The following is a 17,517-nucleotide window of genomic DNA, read 5'->3' as shown; positions in this document are numbered from 1 at the left end:
GCGGGGTTGGCGGGGCCGCGGCGCTGAGCCGGCGTCAGTCGTCCTCCGGGTGCTGCTCCCAGCGCTTTCTGTTTGCGTCTCCCGTCGCTTTCTGCAGCCTTTCCCTTTGGTACTACCCCTCAGGACCAGGAAAGCGTTTATTCTTACTTAATGTGGTTCAAGTCATGGAAGAAAGATGAGGAAGGTACCTGTGGCCGACCAGTTTGTCTGGACTGTGAGCATTAAACTGCAGTCTGGGGCACAGCACAGCATGATGACAGCTGCTGTTTTTCCTGTTAAATCTCTCCAGAATCTGCTTTTCTCCTGTAAACTCACATTCTAATTTCTTCTAAGTGGTTGTGATGGAGCTCTGGGAGGATAGATGCAATGCTATCCTGTGTCTCACTGGATCAGTCTGTTCTTTTGGCTCATCTCTGTTACCATAGTGGTAACCACTAGGCATTTCTGAAACTCATTTGCCTTCTGTGAGTCACAAAATGTCAACACCTGTGCTTTAACATACTCACTGTAAAGGCAGAGTATTAAGACGAAGGAAGGGATACTCATGCATGATTTCATTGTAGTACAATTAAAGAGCACATCTGGGAAGGGAAGTGTGGTACCTCAACTTCTGGTTGAACCTACTTCATACACAAGGTACAGGGCTGGATGTACCAATTAGGGTGAAGAGTTGTGTCAGATCCTGCCAATTAGTCATGCTACTAGGGGCCTGTTTACACATGGTTAGAAGGGCTTTGCTGAAGACATTTGAATTTCTTCTTATTTTAAAATTTGCTGAAGCTGGGAGACTTTGTGTGTGTAGGAAGGAATTGGAGCAAGCAGGATTTCAGAAACGACTGTTCGTTTGCTGGCAATGTTTTTGGTGGTCAGAGAATCCTAGAGAGAGTGTCCCAATTCTCCACTTGCAAACTCAGGCAGTGGGCTCTAGGAACACACAGATCAAATGTCTACCTTTCCAAGTCTCTAGTAAAGCACTTAATCATTAAGTGTATTTGTGAAGGCTTCAACTTGCATTTCTTGTCAATAACATACTTCAAGGACTTCCACAGTTAGTAATGTCAGACTGATTTTTAACAATAAACGTTTCAAATGGGCATTTCTTCAGCATCCTTCCTTTAGGTTTTGGGTTTCTCAGCAAAAGTTTGTAAAGCCAATCTTGAAACAGACATGCAAAATTCCATTACCTGAAAATGCAAGTGTCTGTAGCACTGTAAAATACAACCTCGAACATGCATATCACAATCATCTTCAAGCACCTGAAAATTGACTCAGGCTCTGACAAATAAGTTTGCTTTAGGAAAAATTCATTCAAGTAGTTTGTCAGTTTGGGCTTTTTTCTTACCTGTAAAGTGAAGTTAGTGAAGTTACCAACTCCACACACTTTCATATTAGAGCATCTTAAATACATACACAAAATGCATTTGTGTTTTAGTTGCTCTTCAAGGGTTTGTTTCCTGTGTTGGGGGAGAAGGTGTGTGCAGAAAAGTGTTGTTCCATTATCTGCCTTAGGCAGGATAGATGCTTCTCAAGCCCTTACCTGTTTTTGGCTTCTGCCTGGCCCTCACCTGGCGATTAGGAACTTGCCATCCTCCCTCACTGCAGCTTGTCTTCAGCCCCTTGGTAAACCACAGGAAGGCTGGAAACAGTCTTGGGTTTCATTTCCTGTTTCTTCCATGGTCATTGTTATGAGGAGTTCAGGCAGCTGCTTACAGGTCTGCTTATCAACCTGAACAAGCAGATATTCAAACAGTATCTTGATGGATGTTTGAAATTTGTGTTTAGGATAACATTTTTAATATGCAGAGGAGCAAAGTGTGAGCTATTGACAAAAAGCAGGTTGCAAAGCTCTGGAGCTCAGTGTGAGTAGCAAAGCTGAAATTTGAACCAGAAAGATGTAAGGATTAATAAAGCCTCAACTAAAAGCAGATACTTGGGGAAAATATATTTGGCTTATAGAATCGAGCTGACAGGACTATCTCTAGGTAGCCACTACTGTGCTTTAGAAGGCAGAAGTGTCATGATACTAGCTATTTTGTGGACTAATTTATACCAGACATGCTTAATTTAATTGCTAGATAGATGGGAAAAGTCAGCATCTTAAAATTGTTGGCTGTTTGGTATATTAAATGTCTCTATGTTCTTCGGCTACATCTCTCTTACTTGGGCATAGTTAAGATGCTGTACATGTGTAACTTGATAGATTTTACTCACAGTCTTCTATACAATTAAAATGTGTAAAGTATGAAAAGGCATTTTGATTGTTCTGTGCCTTCTACTCATTAATTTATTAGGTGAAAGTATTACTTCCATGGCTTAGTGACAATGAACATTGAAAACAGAAGGAGAAAACTTGGTACTTGTTTGAAAGAAATATTAATCTAAATGCATACTGCATTTGACATTCATAGCCACAGAATATGTAAGGATATGAATTGAGTCACTTAATTCCTACACAGTCCATAATTTTAAAACTATGTAGCTACTAAGAAAAATGTCAGATGCATGCAATTACTTAGAACTCTGCACCAAGACTAATATTTGTAGTAGCAGATTTTTACATTGAGTCTGTGCACCAGTTAAGAAGATTTCCTCTCATATTAAGAGATTCCTCTAATATTTTTTTCTACATATTCCATAGAATTTTAAGCAGTGCTTATATTTAGTATTGGCACTGACTTCTTAATGTTTTGCATCTATTCAGTTTTGTGCTCAGTATTGAATGACTCAGTAAAATCCATCTCTCTTCTCTTTACAAATAGAAGTAAGAATGAGGATATCTTCCTTCAAGAATCAATTTCTGCACCTTTGAGACAATCCCATCTCTTTTTAATTTGGAACGTTATTCTGCCAACTGTTGCCATTCTCTTTTGTTAACTTGCAGAAGTGGAGAGTTGTTCTTGTGGAAGATGAAGTTTGTTTGGGGAATTCATCCTAATGCTCTGGCATATTCCATGACTACGTTAGGTGCTGGGATGCTGAACAGTATCTTTAATTTCTACTACGTTAAGCTTTTCCTGAACCGATACAAAATTTCAGAGGCAGCATTTCATCAAGCACAGGTACTGTACACTGGAATACTCTGCTTATCCTGCTGTGCCCCATGTCTCTGTTACCATAACAGTGTCATTCCTTTTGCTTGCACATTAATTTTGGATGCATTGCACATAGTTATACCATAAAATAATTTTGAATTGAGTGAATCCATAAGCAGTTGATGGCACATGTAAAGCACATCCTCTACAGCCTTTAGACAAAATCTCCCAAAATGTAATGGCTGGGAAGGTTTTTACCTTTGATAGCTTGAAATAATGTTCTAAAGGAATCTTCCACCTGAGCTCTGCAGATGTGCTTGACATTAGTGCTTTCTGATGGACTGGTTAAGTACTTAAATACTGCCTTTATTCTGCAAGTCATTATCCACGTGAGCAACTCCTGTTGTAAACGGTCTCCTGGAAGTAATGGATCAGCTCATGTCTTGAATTACTTGCTGTGAAAATAATAGCTGGGCTTTGCAAGATGAAACCCCAGATACATAAGCTTCTTGAAAGAGTAAAGTCTTAGAGATGGTGAGTTATTTCACATGTAGTTGGGCATGTGCCTACTGTAAACCTCTAAATACCTTGGAAAAACTTGCTCTGGAGTCTGTTTTGACCTGAGAAGATTTTGTCTGTCTTTATTCTCTGCAGAGGAATCAGAGTGATGCTGAATTCTGTTGTGTTTCTTCCTTGCTTGCCACAGGTTGTGTTTCTGATATGGAATGCCATTAATGATCCTCTCTTTGGGTACATTCAGGATAACTCCAAGTTCACGTGCTGCTCGAGACGCCAAGTTTCAATTTTATATGGAGCTCCACTATATGCTTTAGCCTTTTTGCTGCCTTGGTTTCCTTGGAAACGTTATGAAGAAGGTGAGTGGCTAAGTGGCCTTCACCTCATTGTTGCCCTGTGTGCCTTTGACGGTTTGCTTACTTTTGTGCTTCTAGCGCAGTGTGCGCTCTTTGCAGAGATCTCAACAAGGCATGAAAGCAGACTTCAACTCATTAGATATAACCAAGTAGCAACGTTAATTGGATCAACAAGCATTCTCTTTTGTGGCCTCGTATCAGAGAACATGGAAAATTTTGCCTGTTTTCAGGCTTTTACTGTTTTGATCGCAGCGTTAGCAACAGCCTGTATGTGTTACACAGGCAAATACAGTACAAGTCAATACGAGCAGAGAGGGATTTGTACAGACAAGAGTCATCTGGAAAATGGTGATGGAGCTCTTTCCTGGTCCTCAGTAATTTCATTGACCAAACAGATTTTGACAGAGAAAAACTTCCTGTTTTTTGTAACTATGAACTTCTTCCAAGTCTTCCACTTAGCCTTCTGCAACAATTTTATGATGATCTTTGCGGATAATCTTATTCCTAAGGATGTCCTTTCCTCCTCCATAAGAAGTATCATGTATGGGGCGAGCTTTATCTGTCCTCAGGTAGGCAGTTACACTTCTTGTATTTCAAAAGATGCAAACGTGGTGTTTTGCTACTTTTCATTAGTTTAAGGTGTCCATTTTACATTGTTTATTGAAAAAATGCTGTATCCAGCATAAGCCATTGGCCATACTGAGAAAGAAATCTGGCTCACCAGTGCTCTGGCCAGCCAAGTCTAAGGGTAGGCTAGAGAGAACAGACAGGCAGGCTGGTAGGGTGTCTGTTGACAAGAATGTGAGATGCCAAGTATGCAAGGAGGTGAATGGTTTGTATCCTGCAGGGGCTGTAATACCTAACTATAGAGGAATGAAAAACATGGTCAAGATAAAAAGTTTCTAAACTTCTGAATTCTTTTCTCTTTGCTTTTGTTTTGTAACACATGAGTAAAGAATAATCTCTTCTTCAGGAGACATAAACTGCACAAAACACCAGAAAACTTAGTAGGTATTAAAAGTGTTGTCAAAATATGTGATATCTCAGTCATGGGAACCAAACAAAACTCTAAATATCTTCTTGTGGAGAATAATACAGTCCCATTTGTTTTGTTCTTTGCTGTCTTGGTCAACCACATCTACTGGGTAGAGAAAGATGTACTTTCAAGATCCCAAACAGGAACTGGGGGAGAAGTAATGAACTGGAAAAAAGGAAGAGATCCTAAATGAGTAATGTGTGGGAACAAGAAAATCAGCAAAAGCATGTTCCACACAATGTACTTATTTACATGGAATAAAATATGAATCCTGTTCATTCCTTCCTAACATCCACTGCTGAACCTTTAAGACTTTGGCTGCATTTACTTGTTGGATGATAGAATTCAGGATGCTCAAACTTTGAGTATTCTGACTTTCATCACAGGTGCTCTGATACTATCCAGAGTTTCTGAAAATCAGGCTGTTACATTCATCAAATTGTAATTAAGAAAAGACTGGATGAGGCACGTGGTGCCATGGTCTGGTTGACTGGATAGGGCTGGGTGCTAGGTTGGACTGGATGATTTTGGAGGTCTCTTCCAACCTGGTTGATTCTATGATTCTGTGATCCCCTTAATGTATTGACAAGGGGCGTCAAGTGGTGAAAAGTTACAGAGTGCCAAAGTATTTCAGTAATGGTTTTCAGTAAGTAAGATATAGAAGATACAAGAAAGTGCAACTAGAATTCACAGCTCAATTTCAGTTTCATTTTGGCATTTGCATACATAGTACACAAATCCCAAACATATCTTCTTTGTCCCATAGCTCCTAAATATCTGCAGCTTCAATTTCTATCCATACAGTGGGCTAATTCCTCCCCCCACCCTGTCACTTAAAGAGTTATCTGATCAACTTGGGAAATAAATTCAGAAACTAGAGAAGTTAGGAAAGGTGAAATAACTTTACACTCAATATACAGCAGTCACTTTTGTTGATTCCAGTCAGTGTGACAGTGTGAAGCAAATGATCTTTCAGAAAATGCATCTTGCTCTGCTCCCCAGAGACTCTTTGTCTCGAAGGTCACTGAACCGTGGAGAGTTTGCTGTGACCTTATTTTTCTCAGGTTTTGTCCTTCTGAGCTCAAGAATTCTCTGGTGGCAATGTCCTGAACTTCACTTACTGGAAAAGCACCCAACTCATGTCAAATAAAGCCCCGTGTTAGGAAGTGTGCTTCAGTAGCCTGTACTAACCTAGACTTCAGCTGCTGTCTTAGGTTTCCTTTAGTAGTGGGTCTGAAGAATAAGACCTGCTCACAAGGAAAATCTTGTTGCTGATACATAGGCAAACAAAATTAAATTTACTTCATTTATTATTTTGTTTCTAGAAATATGCAGTCTTAGAAACATGCAGGTAATGAAGAACTTTTCACATCATAAGTACTCCTTAGACAGTTATTTCTCAGTTATAAGGGAGACAAGGTCATGTTTTTTTTCCTAGCAGTCATTACATAATGCTTTCTGTTCCTAGTGTAAACACTTTGCTGCAAAATGCCTGAAAAGAACCAAGGGAGGAGAATGCTTAAGTTTCTTACAAACATTTTTTTTCTTCTATCAGCTTTCCACGTTTGTTTTACCTCCCTGATCATTGGTTTAAGTAGAAAACTTGAGCTTCTTTCAGCTAGGAAGTCTTTGTCTGACGGCAGCATCCCAGTTTTACTTGTTATGTTAAAACATTTAAACGTGGGAACAAATGTGCGAGGAGAATTCTTCATCTGAATATTACACTGCTCATCTCTGTAACACAGAAGGAAGGAGCAAATGTGTATCTGTGTTGAGCTTGTGAGTATTGTGTGTGACAGTGGTGAGAACCACAGACATGCAGACGGTGACACAGGCTCATGTAACAAAAAGAACATAATGCGTTGCAAAAGGTCCTATTGAAAGTGGAAAGTGAGGAACTATACAGGACAGTTTACACTTTGCTCACACTATAATCAGCACTTAGTACCATTTTCACGAGTTTGCATTTCGCTTGCTTCTTGTGTGGACTGCTGCTTGCTAAGATTGGTGGAATTAAAGTGCAGTCATACACACTGGCCAGTAGCATCTGTCTTTCTCTGCTTGCTGCTGGTGTCTCTTAACTGGCTTAGGTCAGCTGCCTTGGTGAGCTTGCTTTAACAACTTAAAAGTCATGCTTAATTTCTATAGATGTCAGTGAAAATAGTAATATTAATGGAAAATCAATTATTGAAAGTATTTTTGATCAGCAGTTAACATTCAAATGGCAAGACAGTTAAAATAGTGCATAGTTCTTTAAGGGATGTCAAGCATGAGCTCATGAACAGTAAGTGATAGTTGGGCAATGCAGGAAAGTGTTTTTCTCAGGATATAGTAGTTCTGGTTTTGAGTGAAAGGAGATCATTCTTACCTGTTAGGGGTATGATGGAATGAGCCAGTAGACACTTCTTTCTGTGCAGTGTCTTATGTTTTTATTTGGATTGAACTTTTTAGAAAGCATTGGGTTTGAGGTTTTTCCTTAAGTGGGTAGTAATAATGTATGTTTGGTCTGTGTTTTATAGCTTTCCTAAGGCTGAGGTATTGTACTACATGTTTTCATCATATATGTGTTTATTATCTTTCCAGTGCCTTGTTCTTCTCAGTCATGCTTCACTGAAGAAGTTGGGTTATTACAGAATCATCTTGTTTTCCTTTTACTTTGAAGGAGTAGCTGCTGCTGTTATGTTTGTTCTAGGGCCAGAACACTATTATCTGTTGGCATTTTATCTCACAACAAACATGTAAGTAAATACACTTCCCTACTCATAAGATTTTGCCACTGCTTTTGTGCTTTGCTTTTTCTTCTGTTTTACTTGTTAGAAAAGTTGAAACTCAAGGTCACTATTTCTCCTAGATTAGATTTTATTCTGATTCAGTTTTGAATTTGTTTCAAAAACAACCCCCCCAAAGCAGTAATTAAGGTTTGCAACCACTTTCCTCCAGCCACTTAACCTGCTTTAACAAAGGAAGCAGAATCTCTCCTCATCCACACAGACACAGAAGATCTCAGTAGAGGAACTCTTCAGAGACTGCTTGCTGGGAAAGCTCAGGCTTCTTTTTCTGTTGCATGAATGCTCATGTGTTGCTTTGCACAACAAAGTAGCACTAAGTCAGGACAACCATTACCAAGTCACATTTTCAGGGGTACTGGGTAAACAGGATGCCAAGAAGTAGTGTTTTTACAGAAGAACATTATGATACATGGAAAACCTTACTTTATTTTAAAGACCTGCTTGTATCAGAATATTCTTACAGCAGTTCATTGTTATTTCTTCATTTTCTATTCCATTGCTTCCTTTCTGTAAGTTCTTTACTACTGTTTTTTTCTTCATCTTCTTCTTTTTTCCCTCCCTATTATCACTTTTATTTTCAGTATTTCAGTCACGGGCTACTGTAACACTGAACTGTGTGAACAATAAATTGAATTTCATTACCTGCATGCATTAAATCATGAAGATACATTTTGATTTCCACAGGAAAAAATATTCTAAGGTACCTAAAGTCTGTATGTTTAATGTGCTAATTGTTCATAGCCTCTTGTAAGTAAAAGCTAATCATTCCCAAAATGTAATAGAAGATAGAAATCATAATAATTATCATTTCACTTAGCAGTTTGTTAGAATCCAGCTTTATGTCTGTGTATACAGAAGCATATATATTCAAGAAAAGACTGGCTGAGGCACTTAGTGCCATGGTCGAGTTGACTGGATAGGGCTGGGTGCTAGGTTGGACTGGATGATCTTTGAGGTCTCTTCCAGCCTGGTTGATTCTATGGTCATCTATGATCATCAATGTAAATACATACATAGGAATGCATATAAACTCTTACAGTGTTCTAATTCTTCCACTTTAAAGCCAGTCTTCTGTGTAGTTTTTCCAGTACTGCTCATGTCCTTTTCAGAATCCAGGAGGAACTTTTCAGTTTCTTTTTCCTCAGAGGTGTTTGTTTTCCCCATGTCCTTACAAATGCTGTTTTCTCATAATCTCAAGCAAATATTTCTGACCTTTTGCACCAGTCTCCAGGAAGAAAGCACCCACCTTTCAGGTTTGCACATCCATTTCTAATTAGCAAATAAGAACAGATCTAACAATGCTGTTCAAACAGATAAATAACCACCTTTTAAAGAACATCTTAGCTTTGTGTCTTCACAGACATATCACTGTTGGGATGTACTTATTAGAATGTCAGTTACAATTTCATTACAGAAGTATAAATAGGAACTATGAGCCACTAAAATCTATTGTCTTTCTTTAGGGTAATCGTCCAAGCTTCATTTAGTTTGTTCAATTTGCCTTTGGCAGACATTGTGGATGCAGATGTAATAAAGCACCAGCGGAGGTATGTCAGTAATTTGTTCTCCAAAGATCTGTTTGCCATGCTGCTCTCTTGTGAGTTAGATTATGCCACAGGAAAGACAATAAATGATCTTAGATCCTTGAAATGGAACACTTTGGGTAGGAACAATTCAGTGTAAAATAAGAACTTGAAGAAAGTTTCCCACTCTTTGTCACTAGAGTAATTGAAACAGATTATTAAGTAATTTTTTGTTTAATTATGCTACAGAGTAAGCCAAGTCCTCCAGTTTTCTCTGCCTTTATTTTTGTTAGCTTCAAATGAGTTATTTTGTAGCAATAGATACCTGCTGTCATTTAGACCATTTTCTGAACGTGGCCTTTCTAACATGGCAAAGGCAAAGAAAGGGTAGAAAGTTTTGCCTACGCCACTTTGGGTGCAAATTTCAAAGTCTAACAGGTTGCTTTTATGTCTCTGAAATAAAAGCTGATAAAACCTGCTGTGACATAGCATATTGGATTTTTATCGAGGTGCACATAAATTCCTTTTGCTTCTATTGGTGTTTATAAAGTACAGATTCAGTCCTAGCCACTGTATTAAAGGACTTGCTCCTCAAAAGTGAGAGCCATTGCTTTCATGAAGACAAAAAGCCTCCCTTTCTGGCCTTATGCATGTAAAGTCTTCAGCATTCTCCATGCACTGTTCAGTCTGCATTACCTTCAGCAGTTACTCAACGTGCACAAAGGTGGACTTGTACTCAAGTTATTTCAGAGCTGGAGCCAACCTCTGTGTGTACCCCAAAGGTTTATTACCTTTTTGCCCCACAATATTTAAATGTCACTGTGATAACTGATTTCTTTCTACAAGGTGTGAACTACAGAAGGCTAAGGATTGTCTTAGATTGCATTTGCATATTATCAGGATCTTTAAAATCACTCTTGTAATAATTGACTTAGTAGTTTCTGGTTTGCATTCATTTGGGTATTTTTCCCCCTACATATTTTAGATCACCCCTTTCCTCCATGGTTTTTGGTACCAATGCCTTATTTACCAAGCCTGCCCAATCTTTGGCTCCAATGCTTGTGGTTACAATTCTAAATCAATTTGGATACGAGAACCTGAATAATAAAGTTGCTCAACCTGATTCAAGGTGAGTTCAAAAGGAGTACTTTGAATCACAGAAGTAAATATGGAATCATCCTGTTACATAAAAGGCAAATTAACCTGCAATTAGTTTGCATCAACTGCATTTCAAAAATGAGGGCTTTGAAACTGTTTTCCAGATGTTTTTTTACCTGTGTAGAAATATTTTTCCAATACTAAGTTGTGTATTAAACAATGCACTTAAGGATCTCCAGCCACTTACAAAGAACAAATGATGGATTTCAGTAGGATAGATTTCAGTAGTTGACCATCTCCTGTTCTAGTGGAATAAAGTAAAAAATATTTGAAGCTACCTAATATCACTTAAGAGAAATGTTACCCTGGCTTCTGATTTATCTCATTAATGTACTTCCTTAAATATACAATCCTAGCATGCTTGCATTTGAGATACAGTTTTGTTTGAGAACAAGCAATATAATTACTGGAGGGAGGGAATTTGCTTCAAGTAGATGTGTAATTTTGTCTTCAAAACTACTTAACACTCTGATGCTAATGATTTCATTGCAGTCCCTGGAGACCTTAACACACAGTGTAAAGCTGTGGTTGCCAGTTAGCACATGGGAAATGTGGACTTCTATAAAACCCACTGAGCAGGGAGCCAGTACATTGAAAGGGTCACAGGCCACTTAACTTCTGACCACAGGAGGAAGTGGCAACCTAAGGAACAACTGAAGTCAGGACTAAAAGGCAAAAATCAGTCCTGATTAGGATTTGAGAGAACAACCTGAATAATCCTTAGAACAGATCACCCAAGTTTTGAGTAGAAACCTTAAAAAATAGATGGAAGACAACTGTATAGGAACTTTTGTGGACTGTTTGTGTCTCCTTGGGCTAGGAGAAGGTGTTGTGTTTGAGGAATTTTCTAAAATGAATGCCTGAGGAAAAGAATGACATAAAAGGACAAGAGATGATCTTCAGAAAAGCATCCTGGCACAAGCTGTGTGTGAGAATAGTCAATTTTATTGTAATGCATTTTGTGGATAGCCAGCCAGTGAGATGATGTGAAGAGGACATAAACATCATCATTATGTCAAATAAGATGAGTGATTTTTTTGCAAAACAGTGGTAGGTTGAATTGGATGTGGATATGAGAGGGATGAATATATTTATCTTGATGATTTAGAGAAATTCATATTTGAAACAAAACCTGCAGTTCTGATCCCTTTCAGTCAGAGAAATCACCCCTTTGGGAATGGATTTTAAATCACAGTAGTTATAAATACTTGTCTTCCCCCAGTAAGTAGCCTCTGGTCTGTATCAATAATAAATTTATTGCATGTAGAACTGAAATACTTTGAATGCTCAATCTCTAAAACCTCTATTTTCACTTGAGTCATGAGGAAATTTGATTTATTTTGCTAGGGCAAGGAGCAGCACAAAGGTACAAAGCTGAGGTCAGTTAATCAAAGAGCACCTGAAACATGCTACATATTTCTTTTGCCTATCCCTTCAAACATTTACTTTTGTCTCAGTGTGATTTCTTAGTCACAGCAATTTGGTTCCTTAGGAGCAATCCAGTTATCTCTTGCTTTTGCCTGTGGCATCAAAACTGAAGCTTGACTTCTACTATGAACAGAGTATCTCTCTTCCTGAAGTTGTCTTGCTTTTTGGTGTGACCTTTTTCTCACGTGAGGCCAGCCTATGAACTGTACACAATTCCATATGAGTCACACATGATTCTGTATGCACTAACATACACATTGTAGCCCATTTCTAGGGAATGTGGTCACTACAGATCAGTTAGGCATTTCATAGTGGAAGTTAGCTTAAGCATTTTTTAATATCCTTGAAATCCAAGCAATAGCTTGCAGAATGGAGTGGTCTGGGTTTGTTGTTGGAAGAGTTTTTCTCGTCTGGTCCATCATCTTAGCAGAGCATTACCTGCCTCTTATGGCTTGGCTTGGGTTTTTTGGGGGGGGGGGTTGTGATTCTCTGGTTTGCGTTGGTTCGGTTTTGGTTGTTTCCAGTCTGGTGCTGGCTTTTTGCTATGCTAAAGATACCTAGTTCCAAACCGCCCTCTTGTGGAGAGACACCGCAACTACAGCTAAATTCCTTCCGAGTGAAGTTATTGGACAGCAACCCTTCATTATTCATTGAAGGCATTTTAATCGCTTAATGCTTTCGTTTTCATCTTGAATTACTGGACTACATCACATTCTGCTCAGGGCACTGTTGGGGCTGTTCAGTGGCAGACTGCATGTTTTATTCCTGCCTGTGCAAAAAATACAGGTATGGAAATTTCTGAAGTTACTAGTTCAGCTGCTATTATAATGAAATCTGAGCTCTGCTCTTGATTTATCCCAGTCCCTTAATGAAATATTTTGCTATTCCATGTTTTGTGCTCTGTAGATATTTTTTATAACTCCTGCAGTAACTCAAGGTTTTACAGTACACTAGGTAATATTATTTTCTTAAACCAATATTGTTGCAGTGAAACCAGACCAGAATTGTACCAGTGTGAGTGATTCGTCACATGTTCTTTCTTCTTGTGTCCTTCCTGAAGTCCATGTACAGACTAAATAATTTCAGTTTTGAAAACTCTGATAGTCTTTAGTGTGCAGGCCAGGCCAAGTACAAACCCCAACAGTCCTCCTGTTAACTCTGTCTTAGTCCTGTTTTCATCCTTTGGTAAATAAGTAATTTGTCTGTGGCATCCCTGCTGACACTGCTTGTGCAGTTAACTCTTCTGATGGTGCGCATGATGTAGACCCTCATTTACTTGCAGGTGGATTGAAAGTGGAATTGAACACAGGCCAGTCAACAACACTCCAGTGGTAAAATACCGTTGCTGTCAATAATCAGCTGTGGACCAGTGACCTGCTAGTGACCACTTCCCCTCTTAAATGCAATTGCCCAAGTGATGAAGTAATTCACTTGGAAGCCTGTGCTTTCTGCTTTCTTGTGGAGCGTTAGTGTGTACATGACTTGAGACAAACTGTGGTCGCTCTGTGAGTCTGTGTACCTACTAAGGAACAAATCTGGGCTGTGTTGGAGGCTGCAGGCATTTTTCCTGTTAAATGCAGTGAGACATGAGTTGATTCTCTTCATTCAGAAAAAAAATCTTCGGTTTTATTCTAAAGCCTGCTTATGTTAATAAGAGGTTTTTTTCCCCACAGATTTCAAGGGTTTTGAATCATGTCCATAGCTGTTCTGTGAGTCTCCTATCTCATCCTTGAGTGCTAAAGGAAAAAAAAGTAGAAAATAACATAAACTGCCTCATGGAGAGAGAGTTCACTTAGGGGCTGTTTCTCAGCTTGAGTTGACTTTCCTGAGATTTAAGTAATTAGAATCCAATAATTGACAGAATGCCAGTAGATGATTCTAGCTGCTAGATGAGTGCATAAATGTATGCCTTGAGCTGTCAGAAACCATACTGTTCATAAAACAGAACTCTGTTAGCTCCTCTCTTTTCTTTTTTGAATCATATTTGGTGATGCTTTTATCTCTTGTTCCTTAGAGAAGTTTTAGATGAGGAAATGCCATGCATCACTGTGATGTACAGTGTTAAGAAGAGTGTTAACTTCACATGCATTCTTTGTATGCCTTATAGTATCTTGTAATCATTTCTTTTAAAACAAGGCTCGATATTTCAAGCAGCCCTTTGCACCATACCTGAATTTTGTGCATTAACAATGACTTCCACCTAGCACCCAGCAACTCTAACAGCACACTAGTGGATAGCTAGTAGCACAGATTTTACATTGGCCAAAATCATTTCCTAGGAGAATGTTTGCTTACAGTTTCTGCTTTTATTTCGCTCCCAGATTTTTAAGTCCTACTCAACCTGCTTTGTTCTGTAATTGAATTATATTGCTTAAATTCATTTCTACATTACATAATGCAGGCATGTACTAAAGTAGTGAGCAGGGGTTCTTAGAGTATTAAAATTAACTTTGTGTGCTAATTAGCTAATTTCCTTCCAGCTATTATGAAAGGAAAATAGGTAGTTGTATTTAGAACTGAAAATCAAACTGAAGTATATTTGATATCTATTTCTTTTCTTTAGAATTGCATGTGCACAGTGACATTTTATGTGTGTATCATGTGAGTGCTTCTGGAAGAATTTGTTGTGAGTTGACCACAAAAGTTAAGCTTCTTCATGGTGAAAGCTGTGTTTTCATCTTCTGTACCAGTTTGTTTTCAGGTCTTCATGATGCCATGTTCTATTTGGTCTGCCTGGTTCCACTTTGCGTTGCAGTCATACAGATCCTGGCCTGGACTCCCTTTTCAATCCAGAACAGCCATCTGACAGCTGTGCACTAACTACCTAACAGCTGGCCAGCAAATCTGCTGAACTGTACCACAGAAGAGTTACTGTATTGCCATGTGAAAAGTCAAAACTGCATTAACTGGACATTAAATCAAGCACAGTCTGAGCCATTCGAAACGAAGTTGCATTCTTCAGTCTCTATAGACTGTAACACAGATCATATTCAGCCTTTATGCTGAGCCTACACAGACTTCAGTTGTTTGCCTTGAATGGGCTTCATTCTTAATTACTAAATAAAGTCATTTCTAGTATATACTGATCACTGTTAACTCTTCTGAAGAATGGATATGGCAGATGGCATGGAGGAATCCCAACCCAGCACCTGGAATGCAAAGGAACTGTACTTTCTTAAGCTTGCTGAGAGACGGTGGATTAACTGTGCCATTCTGATGGCAGATCTCTGAAGTCAATTTTGAAGAGCCCGGTGGACATCCCTCATGGATGGCAGGGAGATGGAGTGAAAAATTTAGTTGGTGTCTAGCTGAACAATATCAAGACAAACCTGACAGCTACCACAGGAAGAGCCAGGAGTAATTAACTAATCTCTAGAAGTCAGTGTAAGGCTAAAGAAGAATATTTCAGAACTGTTCCAAATAAAGTGTTGCTGGATATGGACAAAAGCCACATGTGTCCTCACAGGCTTCCCAGTGTCTCTCCTTGGTGGTAGGTAGGTGCAGTTTTTGGCATTAAAAGGGAAAAATATTTCAAAAGTACCACATTGTACTAAGTGGCTAAGTGCAGGGTTCTGCACTTTGGCCACAACAACCCCAAGCAGCAATACAGGCTGGGGACAGAGTGGCTGGAGGGCAGCCAGGAAGAAAGGGACCTGGGGTGCTGGTAGAGAGCAGCTGGAGATGAGCCAGCAGTGTGCCCAGGTGGCCAGGAGAGCCAGTGGCATCCTGGCTTGGATCATGAACAGTGTGGCCAGTAGGATATGGGAGGTTATTCTTCCCCTCTACTCAGCACTGGTCAGGCCACACCTTGAGTGCTGTGTCCAGTTCTGGGCTCCTCAATTTAAGAGAGATGCTGATATACTGCAACCTGTCCAGAGAAGGGCAACAAAGTTGATGAGGGGCCTGGAACACAAACCCTATGAGGAGAGGCTGAGGGAGCTGGGGGTGTGCAGCCTGCAGAAGAGGAGGCTTCATTGCTGTCTATAATTACCTGAAAGGAGGTTGTAGCCAGGTGGGGATCAGATTCTTCTTCCAGGCAACCAGGAACAGAACAAGGGGATATAGTCCGAAGACGTACCAGGGGAGGTCTAAGTTGGATGTCAGGAGGAAGTTGTTGGCAGAGAGAGTGATTGGCATTGGAATGAGCTGCCCAGGGAGGTGGTGGAGTCACCATCCCTGGAGGTGCTCAAGAAAAGACTGGATGGGATACTTAGTGCCATGATCTAGTTGATAGGTTGGACTGGATAGTCTTGGAAGTCTCTTCCAATCTGTTTGATTCTGTGATTGTTAGTGCTTCATACATTGTGATAAGAGAAGTGTTCAGTTACTTGGACAATCCTAAGCACACACCATTAAATCAAACTCTTGCCTTGTTTAGTAGGGTTGCATTGGTGAACTCATTTTGTGTGCTGAGAGCTGAATTCCTGATTAATTCTTACCAAGATCCTTTCAGTCAAGCTTTTAAATGGATCCTGTGGTTTTCATATTTTTTTCTGACACAATTTCAGAAATGCTGAATCCTTTATTTACATGCAACACGCTGCAACAACACGTTAGCATGTTTACAGCACTCCTCTTTAATAAATACTTACTCCTCCAGAGTATCCAGCATGCCATTGTGTAATGGTAGATAGCTTATGTGTGACATAATCACGGCATTTTTGTTCCTTGTTTTGCCTGAGCAAACACAATTTTAGAAGCACCTTTCTTTCAGAGTGCCAGTCACTTGATAGTATGCAGTCTCAAGTTGTGCCAGGGGAAGTATAGGCTGGATGTTAGGAGGAAGTTCTTCACAGAGAGAGTGATTGGCATTGGAATGGGCTGCCCAGGGAGGTGGTGGAGGCACCATCCCTGGAGGTGTTCAAGAGAAGGCTGGATGAGGCACTTGGTGCCATGGTGTAGCTGACTGGATAGGGCTGGGTGCTAGGTTGGACTGGATGATCTTGGAGGTCTCTTCCAACCTGGTTGATTCTATGATTCTGTAAGAAGATGAACCACATGTATCCCAGGTTTAACATGGTGAGCAAGCTCAAGTCAAAGGCTCTGCATGTATGTGTAACCTGGAAAAGAAAAGAGTGCAAGAAGTTGCCCTGCATTTTGGTGGACACTGGCAAAATGTAATAAAGAGGACGGAGTTTTGAATTACTGATGTTGAAAAAAGTCTTTTTTGCCTCCATTTTTAAGTTAGCAGAGAAAAAAACAACCTCTTTTCCTTGCCTTTTTTGAGGTACAAAATGCTTTCAAAGTGATGAGTGAAAGAGTTGGATACAGTTGTTAAATATTTAGAAATCCAAACGAACTCTTTGATAGGAATATGAAGATTTATGTTAAAAAGTAAGCAGCCAGAAGTGTGATGAAGTTCTAAGTTGTGTTATCTGGTTTTTATCTCTGTTTTGTCAGAGATACCATTATTCATTTGCATTGTACATGCTAATAACATTAAGTACACATACTGGTGTCACTTATATTTACACAGCCAGAGAGTATTTACACAAATAGCAGAACAGATTTGGCCTCTGTGTTTAGATTCTGAATTTTAAAAGATTTGCTGTATTGTATGTATGAATTGTGTGCCTGGAAGGCAAAAGCAGCAGAAGCTAAAGGAATTTAACATAATCTTTAATTCAATTTAACTTTTTTGTTCTCTAGGAAATGTTTGGTAAAAATACCATTTAATTT

At 39.3% G+C, this 17,517-nt stretch overlaps 1 protein-coding gene across 4 annotated transcripts; it reads left to right on the top strand.

Annotated features, from left to right (window-relative positions):
* Positions 1 to 1,891: 1,891 nt before the first annotated feature.
* LOC135180926 (transmembrane protein 180-like) lies at positions 1,892 to 16,983 on the top strand. Of its 4 annotated transcripts, none has more exons than XM_064153792.1 (6): positions 1,892 to 3,059; positions 3,739 to 4,473; positions 7,524 to 7,678; positions 9,193 to 9,276; positions 10,238 to 10,381; positions 14,529 to 16,983. In XM_064153792.1, exons 1-6 carry the CDS (start codon positions 2,907 to 2,909, stop codon positions 14,656 to 14,658), a joined length of 1,401 nt encoding a protein of 466 aa, XP_064009862.1. In that variant the 5' UTR covers positions 1,892 to 2,906; the 3' UTR covers positions 14,659 to 16,983. The 4 variants fall into 4 exon arrangements, with proteins under 4 accessions (XP_064009862.1, XP_064009863.1, XP_064009864.1 ...); XM_064153793.1 differs by lacking the exon at positions 14,529 to 16,983 and adding an exon at positions 13,121 to 13,397; XM_064153794.1 differs by lacking the exon at positions 14,529 to 16,983 and adding an exon at positions 11,231 to 11,803.
* Positions 16,984 to 17,517: the final 534 nt, after the last annotated feature.

This window comes from Pogoniulus pusillus, chromosome 13 (assembly GCF_015220805.1).
Source record: "Pogoniulus pusillus isolate bPogPus1 chromosome 13, bPogPus1.pri, whole genome shotgun sequence".
Lineage (NCBI taxonomy): Eukaryota > Metazoa > Chordata > Aves > Piciformes > Lybiidae > Pogoniulus > Pogoniulus pusillus.
This window is presented reverse-complemented; position numbering and strand designations above follow the sequence as displayed.

Bases quoted from the DNA above. Each gene is read 5' to 3' on its own strand.
- LOC135180926 (XM_064153792.1), top strand. From the start codon at position 2,907: ATGAAGTTTGTTTGGGGAATTCATCCTAATGCTCTGGCATATTCCATG. The intron at 7,679-9,192 runs GTAAGTAAATAC...GTCTTTCTTTAG, and splicing joins TTTTATCTCACAACAAACAT to GGTAATCGTCCAAGCTTCAT. The intron at 9,277-10,237 runs GTATGTCAGTAA...TACATATTTTAG, and splicing joins GTAATAAAGCACCAGCGGAG to ATCACCCCTTTCCTCCATGG.